The 18,182-nt window shown below is 43.1% G+C and overlaps 1 protein-coding gene across 1 annotated transcript in view; it reads right to left on the reverse strand.

Moving 5' to 3' along the window:
* GPC5 (glypican 5) overlaps positions 1-18,182 on the reverse strand; it is a 1,023,394-nt gene that overhangs the window by 648,888 nt on the left and 356,324 nt on the right. The window contains exon 6 of the mRNA XM_065423359.1: positions 4,122-4,242. Within this exon, the coding sequence (XP_065279431.1) occupies positions 4,122-4,242 (121 nt within the window). The remainder of the gene's footprint in view (positions 1-4,121; positions 4,243-18,182) is intronic.

Raw genomic sequence — 18,182 nt, forward strand, 5'->3', positions numbered from 1 at the left:
TATATTTTATCTGCTTTAACCTCTCAATAACTCTCACTTTCTTTTCTTAGCTAATAAATCTTTATTTAGTTTACTGTAGAACTGACTGCCAGCATTGTGTTTGGTGTAAGATCTGGAGTACTAACTGATGTGGTCTCATGGGACTGGGAGCAACCTGATGTTGTGTAATTCGATTTGTGACCTTTTATAACAAAGTTTGTCTAGGTGGCAAGATAGACTGGAGTGTCTAAAGGGACTATCTCTGACTCCAGGGTAAGACTTGTTTAGTGACCCAGGAGTTCGCATTTATCTCTGGTTTGGTGAAATCTAACTATAGAACACACCACCAGCTTGGGCTGTCTGCCCTGTTTTCTAACAGTCTGCCCTGAGGTAGGCACTCAAAATTGTGAGCCACTCCAGACAGCATGACACAATGTCAGAAGTTCTGGATTCTGATCTGGATCTGAATTGGGAAGGTAGGAGATGGACTGTTTGATGGTAGAAAAGGAAATAACTGAGCAGGGGTTAAGTAGCGAGCAGGCCCTGACAGGCCATCTTCCCCCACTCACAATCACTTAAAATGTCTGTGGCAACAATCTTGGCGATTCCTGGGGGCGTATTAATATGGGGGGGTTGCCTACAGCCCAGAGATGGGTTAATCCAGCCCTAAGTATGCCAAGTCCTATGTTCCTGTGACTTTCTCAATACATTTGAACTGAGCACAGTTCATGATGGAGCTCTGACCCTGATTGGGAGTATGGAGGCTAACATAAATAATACAAAAATCTCTCAAAGGAATATGATAGGTACTGTTTTTAGTCCCACCTATCTTTTGAACTTTCATCAGCTAATAGCCTCATTATTGGTTTCGGTTTAGCTTTGTCTTTTAGTAACAGTGCCAGCAGCACTAACACTGCTGGATTCTGATTCATAGATTCTAGGACTGGAAGGGACCTCGAGAGGTCATCGAGTCCAGTCCCCTGCCCGCATGGCAGGACCAAATACTGTCTAGACCATCCCTGATAGACATTTATCTAACCTACTCTTAAATATCTCCAGAGATGGAGATTCCACAACCTCCCTAGGCAATTTATTCCAGTGTTTAACCACCCTGACAGTTAGGAACTTTTTCCTAATGTCCAACCTAGACCTCCCTTGCTGCAGTTTAAGCCCATTGCTTCTTGTTCTATCCTTAGAGGCTAAGGCCTGGTCTACACTACCCGCCTGAATCGGCGGGTAGAAATCGACCTCTCGGGGATCGATTTATCGCGTCCCGTCAGGACGCGACAATCGATCCCCGAATCGACGCTCTTACTCCACCAGCGAAGGTGGGAGTAAGAGCCGTCGACGGAAAGCCGCAGAGGTCGATTTTGCCGCCGTCCTCACAGCGGGGTAAGTCGGCTGCGATACGTCGAATTCAGCTACGCTATTCGCGTAGCTGAATTTGCGTATCTTAAATCGACCCCCCCCCTGTAGTGTAGATGTAGCCTAAGGTGAACAAGTTTTCTCCCTCCTCCTTATGACACCCTTTTAGATACCTGAAAACTGCTATCATGTCCCCTCTCAGTCTTCTCTTTTCCAAACTAAACAAACCCAATTATTTCAGCCTTCCTTCATAGGTCATGTTCTCAAGACCTTTAATCATTCTTGTTGCTCTTCTCTGGACCCTTTCCAATTTCTCCACATCTTTCTGGAAATGCGGTACCCAGAACTGGACACAATACTCCAGCTGAGGCCTAACCAGAGCAGAGTACAGCGGATTTATCTTACGGATAAATCTGGTGCATCACAGATCAGGACCTGTTTGGTTGTGTTTACACAGGACTTCCATTAATGGAATGTCTAGCCTTATAAGAAAGGCAAATATAAAACACTTGTACATGGCACACTCAACCCATGATCTTCATGTCTTTTAGACTAGCTGCATGAAACAACTGGACACAGTATGGAAATGCCATAGCAGAAGCTTCATAAGGAAGGAACATATCTTCCATGTGTCTGACCCTCAGAGCATCAGGTAGAGAAAGCAGAGGAGAATGTGTGGTGTCACCCTATTGCCCTCACTAATATTTTTCAGAACTGCATAACACACAATTGAACAGGCAAAACTGCATCTGTTTTGCATGCATAATTGCTACTACATGGATATACATGAAATAGTTCCACACACAAATGAGAATTTATGCATCAAACTGTCAATTTGTGTTCACAATCATTATGATGATAGTAGTTGTGTGTTTAGATTAGGTGTACAAATGTACACACTCATGCCTTTTTACGGACGCATTTCAATATGCATAGTTCTAAAAGTCAGATCAAGTATCTTTTTTGTTTTCAATGCTAAATTAGTCCATTAGGCTTCTCCACTGTAGTAATATAACTTGGAAACAGCACTGGACTACAGCATGCAGAGGTCTGACTTTTCTATACTGGAAGGTACCGCCCAGTCCATTAAATCTCCCTTGTTTAATCTCTCAGGCTGGTCCAAAATGAGTTCAAAAAGTGACTCATCCTTTTTATATCACATAGGACAAAAAGATGGACTTTTGTATTTGATTTCCTAATTCACAGTAAATGATAGAGAAGAAAGCTTTCTCAGCAGGTTCATCAGGCTTTTCATCTAGTGAAAAATAGTTACATATTGTAATCCTGAGTCCCCAAAGTATTTGCTGTTTTCTCTATTCCCCAGCCCCATTTCCATACTCATAGCTGCACGAAAAGAAAGATGGTTCACAGAAAGGCAGTGTTTGTGCACTATGTAAATTATTAAATCCTTCTATACAAGATCTACTCTGCTCTTGCAAGTATAGGAAGAGAAAGCACTGGAAACGTAATGCATTATAATAGAATTGTCCCTGTCAACCACATTAGAGCTTCAAACTAATCCTCAGGGTAGAACCTAACACATTAAACTGTACAGGGCACAGTTAATATCAAAATAGGGCACTTCTGACAGACGAAAGGCCTTGAGGCTTAAACATAACTGTCTGCAACCTTTTTCCATCGGAGAGTAATTTGTAGTGCTTAATTAATTCTTGGCATTCCTTTGGAGGCAAAATAGTACTTACTTTCACACAATTTTAAGAAAAAAATAGAAAAGACTAGAGATAACAGCATGCTTCAGTTGGCAAGCAAAAACGGTTATTTTTTGTTAATTGAAAGAAAGGACTAATTTTATTTGAGCTTTATACCACTGCAGCTAGAAAACCTTGAGTAATATGGATGAAATCCGGGTCCCAATGTCAATGGCAAAACTCCCTACATTTCAGGCAATCTTAGCATACCTCTATAGTGCAATATCTTTTGGACACATTACAACACCACAGCTCTGCTGTGACAAAATGTAAATAACCACCATATAAAAGCTTAAATCTCAAGGGGTTACCCGTACATGTGTTATGAGATCATACATATCAAATACACCTCTACCCCGATATAACGTGACCCGATATAACATGAATTCGAATATAACATGGTAAAGCAGTGCTCTGGGGGGGCGGGGCTGCGCACTCCGGAGGATCAAAGCAAGTTCGATATAACGCGGTTTCACCTATAACGCGGTAAGATTTTTTGGCTCCCGAGGACAGTGTTATATTGGGGTAGAGGTGTACTGTAGCAAGTATTATGCAAATTTCCCAACATTTCCAACCTTCTCTGTTGTCAGTAAAGTAGAAAACCTCACAGCCAGACTCAGGTCTGGAAAGAGGTGGAATTTAGCAGGATGGTGGTTTGTTTGTTTTTTTAATGTGTACCATCATTTCTTATTAATGATATTACACAATGATTAACATGTTTAAAATTCATCAACTGAGGATCAGACTCATGCTTACAATCCCAGCACTTATTCCAATGCTGAGTTGCAACCTCAGCTCACAGGTACAGATGGCCCAGCTGACAGACTCTCACTTCTAGCTCTCATCTACCATATGCAAAGATTTTAACTAAATCATTATTAATAATTGGGGTTTAAATATTTTATGCCAGGACTTACAAAGTTTCTGGTAGGAATACTCAATTACTAAGTTCTGACTTGAATTAACAAATCAATTCTAATGTACAGCAATTCACATTTGTTCAGCACCAAGATGATCTTAATTTACATGGTGATGGCTTTAACATATAATACACACAAAAAATCTTACCTGGATAATGTGTTTCAGTTTATCAATAATTTGATTTATTACAGGATCTGTTCCTTTCACTTTTACTTCTGGATTCACAGACTGAGCTTTGACTCCATTGCCAACCACACGGTGGGTATAGCTAATATAACAAAGAAATACGTTTTAGTAAACTGATGTAACTTCTTCAGAGAATGTATTTACCTGTAAATACTAGCTGACACAACCTCAATTGGCATTGCCATTCCATTTTAATGACTGCATGTTTATTTTGTCCATGTAGGCTTTGTTACCAGAAAGTTACACAGTATGGTAAAATTGATATATGTTACAAAGTTTTGATAAGATTTTTCATTTTTTGTTATTTCTGAACATTTTGTAATAAGAAAAATAAATGTAAAAATAAGAATTGTGAAAGCACAAGCATGCACATTATACCATTCTGTGACCTTTTTTATTTTGTTAAGTGCATGAGAATTGGCTTTTGCTCTACATCTCTATCTCAGCAATATTCTGCCAGCTGTTAATCAAAAAGGAAAGTAAAAGAATCCTGTGGACATTCTATAACAGAGGTGTCAAATGCCCAAATTCCACCTGCTAGATGTGTGTGTGGTGGGTCAGCATGGCATATTCAAATTCTGTAGACTCTGAGTTTTCATTGTAAATAATTTCTTGTCCTCTTGGTTTCAAAGAGAACTTTCCAAATATGAAGTGTGCATGAACAGGTGTTGTTTGTGTGAATTTGCAGACAGCCAGAAACAATAGCTTTGAGGGGTGTGGATTCCCTTTCTTTTGTTGATATAATTGGGATGTTATTAACTCTAAAGTCCTATGACGATCCTTTAATGTCAACTGTAACTATTTCACCGATGATCACTTTGGCAGATGGAATAGAAGACAGGTTGGGAGTGAAGCCCATAGAGGGTGAGAATTGACGACATACAAAGAGAGGGAAGATGAAAAGAAACAGTTTGGGGATCAGGGTGTGAGTGTGATGGTTAGAGTCAGAACCGGGGTCAACATCAGGTGCCAAGCCAAAGGCCACAGCCAGGATTAACAGTAGGGTATGAGCAGGGACCTGGAGCAAGGTAAGAAAGAACCAGGATGACCCACAATTCTCAGCTGTCTGTCTAGAGACAGATCATCTGCTCATGCAGTGCTGATGCCTCTTTGGGTATAGGGAATTCCACTGGATCCATTCTTGGCTGCGGGGGCGGTTCTATGTATTTTGCTGCCCCAAGCACGGCAGTCAGGCAGCTTTCAGCGGTGCGCCTGCGGGAGGTCCGCTGGTAACGCGGATTTGGCGGCATGCCTGCGGGAGGTCCGCCGGTCCCGCGGCTTCGGCATACCCGCCGCCGAATTGCTGCCGAAGCCGCGGGACCGGCAGACCTCCCTCAGGCATGCTGCCCCCACAGCGACCGGCAGGCTGCCCCCCGCGGCTTGCCGCCCCAGGCACGCGCTTGGTGCACTGGTGCCTGGAGCCACCCCTGCTTGGCTGGGCCCACTTGAAAATATTGGTAGTGGTCCAAGTAAACTGTAGGGACAAAGGCAAGGATGATTGAAGTCTAAGATGGAGGTTGGGTGTAAGAGCAGATACCTGGAGAAAGGCAGGAAAGCAGAAACTGGTAACAGATGGGGGGCTGGGATAAAGAGGACCCGGACAAGGTGGGAGGCAGGACCAGGACGAGGCAGGAAGGCAGAGGTCAGGTGTCAGGAAAATAGACAAGGTCCATAGTAGCATCCAGCCAGTGATTCACCTGGTTAGTAAGACAATTCCTGTGCTTCTTTCTGGCTTAAGTAGTGTGTCCTAGCCAACCAGAAGCTTCCTAGGCAGGACCCTTTGTGAGCTAGAGCTTTGCTAGCTCCCTTCTCTACTAGTTTGAGTGAGATGGTGTCCACAGTCTGAGCACTGCCTTAGGACCCAGGGGGCTGGGCTTGAAGCCCAGAATCTTTCACATGGAGATAGGAAGGTTAGGAAGAAAGGGTGGAAAGAGCAGAAATAGCAGTGATAAAAGTGGACATATTTTCCCACTGAATGATGCTCAGTAAGGTGCTGAACAAATAATAAATTATAACAACTAAAAGTTCAGTTACTACACAACAGCCATATTCCATACTTGATATTTGTGCAAATATCCCATTGACGTCCGTGCTGTGGATGGAGGGCAGCGTGTACTCCTAAATGTATACCACAGCCCAAGGACCATAATTAAAAACGGTATTTCACTTTCTCCAGAGAATGAGTTTAATACCTTCGTACTAGTGGGACCCCGAGGCCTCTTTCAATCTCACAAAGGGATCCTTTCTGTTCATAATGGAAAATATTATACTCAAAAATAGCTACTAGGATATTTTTCTGTGAATTATGATTTCTGCAAAACATTATAAAGTCTGAACTCACATAGGGGCACACTAGACTAGATTCAGTGGTACGCTCGAGCTGACTGATCCTGCAAGTCCGTGGCAAAGTGACTTGAATGTGCAGGACCAAGACTCAGCTGATTTGTACCTGATGAATCTGGTTCATTTTGTTTCACATTGAAAGGACTGAATGAGAACTCAGGACCTTCAGAATTTGGCTCTGCATGAATTATTTTTTATGGACTCCTTCACGTTTCAATTTCTTTTGTATTTGTTCAAGTTCATTGTAAGTAAATATAATATTAAAATTACATACATTGGTAATGTTGAACAATGAGGGGAATTAAGGCTTACAACTGCTCTACTGGAATGTGGTATTTGTATTTCTTCTTCTTTTTTACAAAAAGCAATATTGAAGCTACAGTAAAAGTTTTATGTTCTCTATACAATGGCATTTAGGTTTGTACCAGACAGTACTTTGTACATAAGTACTGGGAGAAATATCTGAAACAGTCAGTTTAATGGAATGCATGTAACTTATGCAGCACAGCTGCTAAACTTGGGGGAATATCAGGATACATTATTTTAGCAATATCATAAACCTTGTAGCTGGTCCTGTGACTGGGCTTCCACCATCCTCTTCTCACATAAGATTTAAGGGAATGAGGGAAGAGGGCTGTCAAATTGCGGTATCAGACATTAGGAAGGCCAAAGCCATTCTCCGGCAGTGTTAGGGAATGTCTTCCCCTAAGTCTACTTCCAATTCAAGTTTATCAGGTAACTAGACCCCATTTGTAATGAGTACCTACTTGGGCCACCTGTCACCAGGAGGTGCCAGCAATTAGCTTGTCTGCCTCTCTCCCCCCCCCCCCCACCCTCTCCAACCACGGACAGCTGGGTTCCCAGATAGTTAATTCCTTCCCTAGCATCAGCCAAAAATATATCTACTCACTTAGAGGAGAGGAAAGTGATCAGGAACAGTCAGCATGGATTCACCAAGGGCAAGTCATGCCTGACTAACCTAATTGCCTTCTATGACGAGATAACTGGCTCTGTGGATGAGGGGAAAGCAGTGGATGTGTTATTCCTTGACTTTAGCAAAGCTTTTGACACAGTCTCCCACAGTATTCTTGCTGGCAAGTTAAAGAAGTATGGGCTGGATGAATGGACTATAAGGTGGATAGAAAGCTGCCTAGCTCATCGGGCTCACCAGGTAGTGATCAATGGCTCCATGTCTAGTTGGCAGCCGGTATCAAGCGGAGTGCCCCAAGGGTCAGTCCTGGGGCCGGTTTTGTTCAATAACTTCATTAATGATCTGGAGGATGGTGTAGACTGCATCCTCAGCAAGTTTGCAGATGACACTAAACTGGGAGGAGTTCTAGATATGCTGGAGGGTAGAGATAGGAAACAGAGGGACCTAGACAAATTAGAGGATTGGGCCAAAAGAAATCTTATGAGGTTCAGCAAGGACAAGTGCAGAGTCCTGCACTTAGGATGGAAGAATCCCGTGCACTGCTACAGACTAGGGACCGAGAGGCTAGGCAGCAGTTCTGCAGAAAAGGACCTAGGGATTACGTGGATAGAAGCTGGATATGAGTCAACAGTGTGCCCTTGTTGCCAAGAAGTCTAACGGTATTTTGGGCTATATAAGTAGGAGCATTGCCTGCAGATCAAGGGACATGATCATTCCCCTCTATTCAGCATTGGTGAGGCCTCATCTGGAATACTGTGTCCAGTTTTGGGCCCCACACTACAAGAAGGATGTGGAAAAATTGGAAAGAGTCCAGCGGAGGGCAACAAAAATGATTAGGGGGCTGGAGCACATGACTTATGAGGAGCGGCTGAGGGAACTGGGCTTATTTAGTCTGCAGAAGAGAAGAATGAGGGGGGATTTGATAGTGCTTTCAACTACCTGAAAGGGGATTCCAAAGAGGATGGATATAGACTGTTCTCAGTGGTATCAGATGACAGAACAAGGAGTAATGGTCTCAAGTTGCAGTGGGGGAGGTTTAGGTTGGATATTAGGAAAAACTTTTTCACTAGGAGGGTGGTGAAGCACTGGAATGGGTTACCTAGGGAGGTGGTGGAATCTCCTTCCTTAGAGGTTTCTAAGGACACGCTTGATAAAGCCCTGGCTGGGATGATTTAGTTGGGGATTGGTCCTGCTTTGAGCAGGGGGTTGGACTAGGTGACCTCCTGAGATCCCATAGAATCATAGACTATCAGGGTTGGAAGGGACCTCAGGAGGTCATCTAGTCCAACCCCCTGCTCAAAGCAGGACGAATCCCCAACTAAATCATCCCAGCCAGAGCTTTGTCAAGCCTGACCTTAAAAACCTCTAAGGAAGGAGATTCAGAATGGATTCCTTGAGGACCTGCTCCACGATTTTTCCAGGGATTGAGGTGAGGCTTCCAACCCTGATATTCTATGATGGAGGAGATGTAACACATCTCCAACTGGAGAGTAGTTCCCTGGATCCTTCTTCTTCCCTTTTTTAAAGATGGGCACTACATTAGCTTTCTTCCAGTCATCCAGGACCTCACCCGATTGCCATGAGTTTTCAAAAATAATGGTCAATGGCTCTGCAATCACATCCGCCAACTCTTTTAGCACCCTATGATGCAGTGCATCCGGCCCCATGGACTTGGGCTCATCCAGCATTTCTCCCCATACTGTGCTGCCCAGTGCAGTAGTCTGGGAGCTGACCTTGTTCGTGAAGACAGAGGCAAAAAAAGCATTGAGTACATTAGCTTTTTCCACATCCTCTGTCACTAGGTTGCCTCCCCCATAAGGGGCCCACACTTTCCTTGACTTTCTTCTTGTTGCTAACATACCTGTAGAAACCCTTCTTGTTGCTCTTTACATCCCTTGCTAGGTGCAACACCAAGTGTGATTTGGCCTTCCTGATTTCACTCCTGCATGCCTGAGCAATATTTTTATACTCCTCCCTGGTCATTTGTCCAATCTTCCACTTCTTGTAAGCTTCTTTTTTGTGTTTAAGATCAGCAAGGATTTCACTGTTAAGCCAAGTTGGTCGCCTGCCATATTTACTATTCTTTCTACACACCGGGATGGTTTGTTCCTGCAATCTCAATAAGGATTCTTTAAAATACAGCCAGCTCTCCTGGACTCCTTTGCCCCTCATGTTATTCTCCCAGGGGATCCTGCCCATCAGTTCCCTGAGGGAGTCAAAGTCTGCTTTTCTGAAGTCGAGGGTCTGTATTCTGCTGCTCTCCTTTCTTCCTTTTGTCAGGATCCTGAACTCGACCATCTCATGGTCACTGCCTCCCAGGTTCCCATCCACTTTTGCTTCCCCTACTAATTCTTCCCTGTTTGTGAGCAGCAGGTCAAGAAGAGCTCTGCCCCTAATTGGTTCCACCAGCACTTGCACCAGGAAATTGTCCCCTACAGTTTCCAAAAACTTCCTCGATTGTCTGTGCACTGCTGTATTGCTCTCCCAGCAGATATCGGGGTGATTGAAGTCCCCCATGAGAACCAGGGCCTGTGATCTAGTAGCTTCTGTTAGTTGCCTGAAGAAAGCCTCATCCACCTCATCCCCCTGGTCTGGTGGTCTATAGCAGACTCCCACCACGGCATCACCCTTGTTGCTCACACTTCTAAACTTAATCTAGAGACTCAGGTTTTTCGCAGTTTCATACTGGAGCTCTGAAATCATCTCTAAAGAAGTTGGGTACCAAAGAGCATGAGGTATTTTGGTGTGTAATCACTGATCCTCCCCAATCACGTATAGATTTAGCCATCTCCTGCTTCTCAGCTCTTCTGGCACACCTAAATGCCATTGCCAACATGGGGAGGTCTCATGACTCCCCCACCATACACCCTCCACTGCGGCATTTCATACCAGTCTACAGTCACTCCTGGGGGAAAAAACCCTAAATTTCTGTGCCTTAATGATTATGTGAGTTCCTTTACAAAATCCAACCCAGATGTACAACAACCATGTCTGCTGCCTTCTGCCTGGGAATCAAAGTGTATGAGAGGGGCATCAACTGTCTTTCTTGCCACACCAGCAGTGAACCTTCGGTGGAACTGTCAGCCTGCCCGTGGGCCAACACCTGCAGACCGAATCATTGGCTCTCATGAACGCTTCCATTGCTCCTCCATCTATGTCAACTCAGAGCTGCCTCTCTGCTAAACTTCCAGGGACCACTGACCACCCTCTTGTGGGCTAAATGTACTATATGATGCCCACACATGAAGTCATAACTCTGGTAACCCACTTCATCCTGAAGGAAAGGATAAACAGGAAGAGTTTAGCACACAGATACATCACAGAATTATCTTTCCTAACAGGAGCCCCAATACGCTTGTATGCATTTGGAGGCCACCGCTGATAGGCATTTATTGCGGTGCTGTGGATGTAACCATTCCAATCCTGATATAATGGGATCCCAATTCACCAGGAGACCTCAACAATACACATTCTTTGACATCACCATGAACTGAAGTTTCCTTTTCTGAGGCAACTCATTTCCCCTTGAAGAAAGAGTGGTCTGGCACCAGAAGCCTCCACATTATTTAAATCTGTACTGCCTTAACAGAGACAATCCCAGCCTTCTCACACTCTTGCAATACTAGCAAAGAGTCCTGTGGCACCTTATAGACTAACAGACGTATTGGAGCATGAGCTTTCGTGGGTGAATACTCACTTCGTCGGACATCCAACGAAGTGGGTATTCATCCACGAAAGCTCATGCTCCAATACGTCTGTTAGTCTATAAGGTGCCACAGGACTCTTTGCTGCTTTTACAGATCCAGACTGACACGGCTACCCCTCTGATTCTTGCAATACTATGGCTCAGCTTGCCAGCCATTAATTGTTTCCCCCCCCCACCTCCTCCCTCTTGACAAAGAGTTACTGTTAAATCTTTCCCCTCCCTCCCCCACCATCGCAATGCTTAAACTCAAAAGCACTACTTAAATCCACCCTTGGTGAATCCTTTATTAGCCCTGGGGTATCACCCCTCCACACAGGTGCTGGAACTAGGTGCTGCTGCACCCCCTAGCTTGAAGTGGTTTCCATCATATACAGGGTTTACAGTTTGGTTCAATTGCTCTCAGCACCCCCACCATAAAAATTGTTCCAGCACCACTGCCAGCCCTCGAAAATCCCAACTAAACCCTGCTACCACACAGTAGTGGGGGCAGACAAGCGAAGACAGTGCTTTCCTCTCTGGCTTTTGCAGCTGCTAGGCTGCTGCTCCCTGCCCTGCACATGCTCTCACTCTGGGGTGGGGAAGGGAGAGCTCAGCCAGCAAATCAACCACCCTGCCCCCCACTCACCAAGGCCCACTCACCCCAGCCAAGAAGAAACCTCCACTAGGGGAAACATCTGCACTTGCTGTCTGCTATGCATCCTGCCACTGGGCTGCCAGCCTCTACCTGTGTTCTCCACTGCTGCCCTGGCTGCCTCTGTTGTGACTCTAGAGTGATTTCAAGCCAGTCCTTGCTGGAACCCTTCTGGTTACTTTGAGGGACCTGGGGACCCCCAACCTCACATGCTCCTTTGTTAATCCAGGAGTAATGAGGGCTCAGACCTTCCCTGCGTGTGTAGGGGCCAATGGCTTACCTGAGTCCCACTGGCCAGCCTACCAGGTGATGCTTTCCTCTCACTCCCAGCTTCGAGGGATGGGAAGAGACCCTTAAAGGAGTCACTGTCCCTCTTTTCTGACCAGTCCAGACAAACATTCCATACCTTTGAGGTTGCAGGTTATTTGAAGCAGGGTGAGTTTTAAACCCTTCAAGGCTTCTTGCACTGGTATGTAAAGGTAATCAGATTATCATACCAGGATTTGTATCACTCTACTAAATTTTGGATGACAATATCCCAGTGCTGACATAACTCTAAATACGGGGAAATAAAAATAAAAGAAAAAAAAACTCATGTGGATGGAATGAAAATGATATTCTCCAGTTTTGGCAGGCTATCAAAGGAAGTATTTTTACCGATTTGACATTAAATGTAATTATCTTTGTGTGCCAGGTCACAGTGCAAGTGCTGAAAGATTCTTTTCATGTTTCGCTACATTGCTGAATGATACGTGCAGGAGCACGGAATTCAAAAATGTTCATTTATACAGCAGGCTGCAGTAAAATGATCTCCACGGAACAAAATCTTTCCCACAGTGGAAGCCCTAGTATAACATATAAGTTCTAATAACTGTTATTGAAAGTTGTGGTTTTGAACATTTTACACACAAACTATCCTTTCATTCTTGGACTTTTTGTAAGTAAAAACACTGATAAGTTACAAGGTGCATTGAAATCTTTTGTTTCTTTCTTTCTCTGGGTGCCTTCTGAGACAATTCTATAAAGCATTGTTTGATTGATACTGGCCTTAAACATAAGTTTATAAAATTTAACATTGCCCTATAATATTTACCATTGTGTTTCATGAAAAAAAAGCATTTTTTTCTTTGCAAAAATTACAGACTTACTTATATATTCTTCTTTTATTTTTCAAACATTATTCAATTTAATTAACAAATGTCTATAAATTTAAGATCCACAGACATTTTTAATGTAGAATAAATGATCTGTCAAAAGTAAATGAGCTATTGGGAATCTTACCATGGTACATAAAACTTCATCCTGGTAGACTTTCATTTACATGCAAAATATGTTCCCCTCAAGTTGGAAAAAAAATGTGAACCATAGACTATTGGTTGAGAGACTTCTCTCATTATAAAGTTTTAATAAGGCACTAATCACATTCTGTTGCTTGTACTCCTAATGTACAAGTAATGGAAAAAAACATTTTAAGGAGCCCCACAGAGGTAGCCTGACTTGAAAAAATGTTGCTCAGAGTTGAATCCCGGGGGGACAGGGGGAGTGACAAATTTCTTGTTAGAGAAATAGTAGACCTGCCATCTGTGCTCATTTCTTTTGTGCAAGCATAGTAATGTATCACATCAGTTTAACAGGCAGACTTGGTCCCCAAGTACTTTTCATTTTCATCAACACTGGAAAAAAGCAAGAACTGATACATTTGAAATTCTATAAACATGTTTTAAAATGATGATTAACAAGTTTCCAATTCTCAGAGTTCAATATATGAATATTCATATAAAGTTCTGATAAATCTCTATTGTAGATATGAAAATAGCTGGTTGGTACTTACATTTGATTGGACCAATATCCTGGTTAGCAGATAAGGTCAGACCCTATTAGCTATCACTTATTTCATGGTGTACCCAGTTTGAAAGGTTATAAAATGTATGTGAATTCTTTTAAGAATCAGACATTTTAGATGTGCTGCCATTGTACCTCTGTATTTCCTTAAGACTTCAAATTACATTCTGCATTACATTGTGATGACAGCAAAATACTGATACACCATATGCATTGTCAACTACTGGGCTTGATTTTCATTCTCTTACACCAGCTCTATGGATTACAGCACTGTAAAATGGATGGAACTGAGTGGACAAATGAGGCCCATTACAACTAAAGATGCATCTGAGCCATGAAGTTTTGATCCAGATTCAAACATCCCTACAGTTCATTCCCCAAAAGTGATGAGTTTTTGCTTCAGGCCCACCACTCTTCAAAGATGATGCTACACATCTAACCATGAATTTTACTTTAGTGCTAAGATTTTTGAAATTGGTGATCACTACTGGATAAACTTCTGGTATAGCTGATCTTAATTAGGACATTCTTTTATCAGATATAGTTAATTAGGTCCTGATTGTTATTTACAGGGTTTCCCCACCTAGTGAAAACAAACAAAGAACTACAATGTTTAAAGATTCATGGTTTTACTTTGGAATGGAAACAACAAAAACAATATGCTTAGTTAGCAGAGGTCTGTAACACTGAGTGTCCATGACAAAAGTGTATATGTTTATTCCTGGCATAGAACAGCTCCATAGGATCCTTACTAATCTGGTGCAGACCATGACTAGGCAATGTCTCCTCCTGACCTCAAGTCTGATCTTCAGAGTTCAGTGTGTGGGGACTTTGTCTCTGAGGTAGGCAACATGACCAAAAAGGGCCAGCCAGAGGTTGCCAAGGATGACTTCAGTCCTCTGGAGACCAGTTCTCAATAATACAATACAATAATCCCTAACATTGATTAAATCAAACTGTCAATAGTCACTGCTGGAAATGCATATGAAATTACTCCAGCCTTCTGATGTCTTGTTCAAGCAATGGCCATGTTTCAGATCCATATACGAGAATTGGAAGTATACCTCTACCCCAATATAATGCGACCCAATATAACACGGGTTCGCATATAGTGCGGTAACCCCGAAATTGCGGCAGCGGAGCTCGGCCGGCAATTTAAAGGGCCCGGGCTCCCTGCAGCAGCCGGAGCCCGGGGCCCTTTAAATCACTGCTGGAGCCCTGCCGCTGCTATCCCGGAGCGGCGGCAGCAGGGCTCGGCTGGCGATTTAAAGGGTCCGGGCTCCCCACAGCGGCCAGAGCCCGGGGCTCTTTAAATCACTGCTGGAGCCCTGCCGCCGCTACCCCGGGGCTCCAGCAGCGGGGCTCCGACGGCGCTTTAAAGGGCTCGGAGTTCTGGCCTTTTAAATCACTGTCGGAGCCCTGCCGCCACTACCCCGGGGCTCCGGCAGTGGGGCTCGGGTGGCGATTTAAAGGGCCCAGGGCTCCCCGCAGCCGGAGCCCCGGGCTCTTTAAATCACCGCTGGAGCCCTGCCGCTACTACCCCGATATAACGGGTTTCACCTATAACGTGATAGGGATTTTTTGCTCCCGAGGACTGAGTTATATTGAGGTAGAGGTGTTTATAGGTTTGATAAATTCATACTTTTCTATATAGTTTCACCTTTTTTGGCTCCTGTTAACTCTTCTCTGCAATGACAGAACAGGTGAATGAAGCAGAAGGGAGAAAGACTATCATCAGTGGAAGATCAGTAAAAGGGCTCTTTGGCCAGGTGCAGAGAAGTTTAACAGACTCATCCTCTCTTAAATCTGAAATGGCAGATCTCAAGAGGAGGTCTTGCCACAATACTTTGAGAATTATCGGAGTACCTAAAGGAGCGGAGAAAGACAAACACTTAGAATCCACTCCTCAGCTCCCTTCAGAAGTGCTCAGCCTGCCGGGTGATTTTAAATTTGATTTAGAATAAGCACATAGGTTCTTTGCTCCCGAGCTGGCCTTAAAAGCCAAACCTTGTGCATTGATTATAAAACTTTTCAGATTTACTGTAAAAGAAAAAAAAATAAAGTAGATAACTCATGAGGGGGAAAAACTGTTTTTGGGGGTATGCCACAAAATAAGATAATGATATTGTCAAGATTGCCAAAGATGTGGTTGACCAGAGATCAGCCTTTAGAGGATCCAGGGAACTTGCCAAGCAAAGGAAGCCCAAATATTTTATGAAGTTTCCAGTTCAGTTCCTTGTCAGGGTTGATGAAGAAGTGTGTATGCGCCAAAAGCCACAATAAGCAGAAAGCTTTTTAAATAGCCTACAGTGAACTGAATACCTGGACTGTTTTACATCAGAATTACTTCTCAATTTTTTATGTTTACCCAGTGACTATGACTAACTTACTTACTTATTTGGGTTATTTCTTCTGCTCCATGCTTATATTTTATTAACTTTGGAGACATGAATATCAATTCTCACCAAATGGCTGAATGTGAAGTGCCCTAGCAGGGTCATTACAGGAACCACAAATTGATCTCACAGGTGCGAATGCATTGCGGAAAAGGTTTATTTACATTGTTGTGTATTAACGATATTAAGTGCTTTTGCTCCTGTATTGTGTTAGGGAGTTAATGACAAAATTAAGACCATTCCTAACTGAACAGATCAATATGAACCATTTGTTTGTGATTACACAAGGTCTGTGTGCTAGCTCAGCAACAAAGTATACCAAAGAGAACACTGGGGACAGGGCAGCTCCTTGTTGTGCCAATTCCACTCATGCCCATGGCCAACCCCTGCTGTGTCACTATATTTCACTGCCAGGTGTCCACAAAGTGCTGAACTTAATAATTTGTGGGAGCACTTTGTTTTCTCTCCTGTCAGTTATATGTTCACTTGATATGGGGAAGGGAAATTGAATGGTTGGATGTAAACAGAAGGCTTTCGGAAGATTGGGAAGCACGTAGCTCTGGGAGAATAATCACCACAACACATACCAAGTAAAGAAATACCACGTTTGTGGAATGTGTGCTCCCTTTCTATCAACTTACAATGTGGTAGTAGTTTGTGGTATGGGAAATATAAGGACGCTTGTTAAAAACTATAACTTAAATAGTGGGTATTGGCAGAGCTCCCAGTTTGGATGGTATGTCTCCCTGGTCCGCAACCTCTGGGACTTACAATTGGTATAATTTTCTTTATAGTGTTTGACCACTGATGCTTTTTCATTGTGATTTACTTTTTAAGTGGTGAGGGTGTAGACATTACTCAGGATAGAGTGGGCCTGTTATGTCCAACACCACGCAATGAAAACAGCCACTCACACTTGCCAATAGGTCAAGTTATGTATGTGCTATGTGTTTTTATGCTTTTGCTTTAGCCTGTCTTTCTGTGCTCTTCCCTTCCCCCTCTCTGGAGCCCCCTCCTAATCCCTTTATCATCACGATTTTTTCCTACTCCTTCCTACCTCACTCTAGACAGCAACACTCAGGAAAATTACACCCTACATAGCTGTGATTTGTATTAGACATCTGCAACTATGCTGATGCCTCCCCCCCAATTCTCCTGCACCTACCCTACTCCCTGTAAGTCCAGCAAGTGGTGAGCATCTGGCAAGGTAACCCAAAAACCATGGAGTAGGTGTCTGAAGCATTTTATTCACAGTCTCCCCTACTTATTGGAATCAGTGTAGGGAGCAGGATAGGATGTAATAGAGCAAATGATGCAAACGTTTAATCACCTTTGTCTGTAAGATCACACATGACAAAAATAATTCTTAACACAACCAAATGGTCCTGGATCTCCATTTTATTTCCTGGAAGGTAAAGGGACTCAACACTGTTATTAAAAGAAAAAAAGTGGACTCATTATTAAAGAAAGCAAAGCAGATGTAGTGCTTTTGCAAGAGACTTGACCACAGATTAAACCAAATTAGAATGTGACTGGGTAGGAAAAGCAGTGTCTTTAGTCTCTTGGTCAATTTCAGATGATCAGGGCAGATTTAAGGGATATGAACAAATTGTTGCTAATATGTGTGGACCTAACCATGATGATCCTGTAATCTTTCATAGGTATTTTTTTAAATTATATTATATGGAGAACTGCATATTCCTACTGTGATTGCTGGGAATTATAATTAAGTGCCTGAGCCTTTTGTGGACAAATCTCACCTTCAGGATCATAAGCCAACCAAAACTAAAATGGATCTGGAATTACACATTAATGATTATGTGATATCTGACAGCTCATACATCCTATGGATAGGGATTATACATACTTTTCCCCGGTACATGCATCCTATTCTTCTAATGATTCCTTTTAAATCTCCAGGGACTTGGATAATTCTGTAATTGGCCCCTCCATTGATACAAGTGCTGTCTCTGAACATTCCCCTGTAACTCTTCAAATAGCAACACATCTGGGTAAGAAACAGTCATGTAGATGGAGATTTAATTGTTCACTTTTATTAGACCCACATATCATAATTTAAATTGAAAAAGAAATTGGCTTGTTCCTGGAGATGAATGAATTCTCAACATCTTCTAGCAGGCTATTACAGGAGACACTCAAGGCCTAAGTGAGA

The sequence above is a fragment of the Emys orbicularis genome, chromosome 1, assembly GCF_028017835.1.
Source record: "Emys orbicularis isolate rEmyOrb1 chromosome 1, rEmyOrb1.hap1, whole genome shotgun sequence".
Lineage (NCBI taxonomy): Eukaryota > Metazoa > Chordata > Testudines > Emydidae > Emys > Emys orbicularis.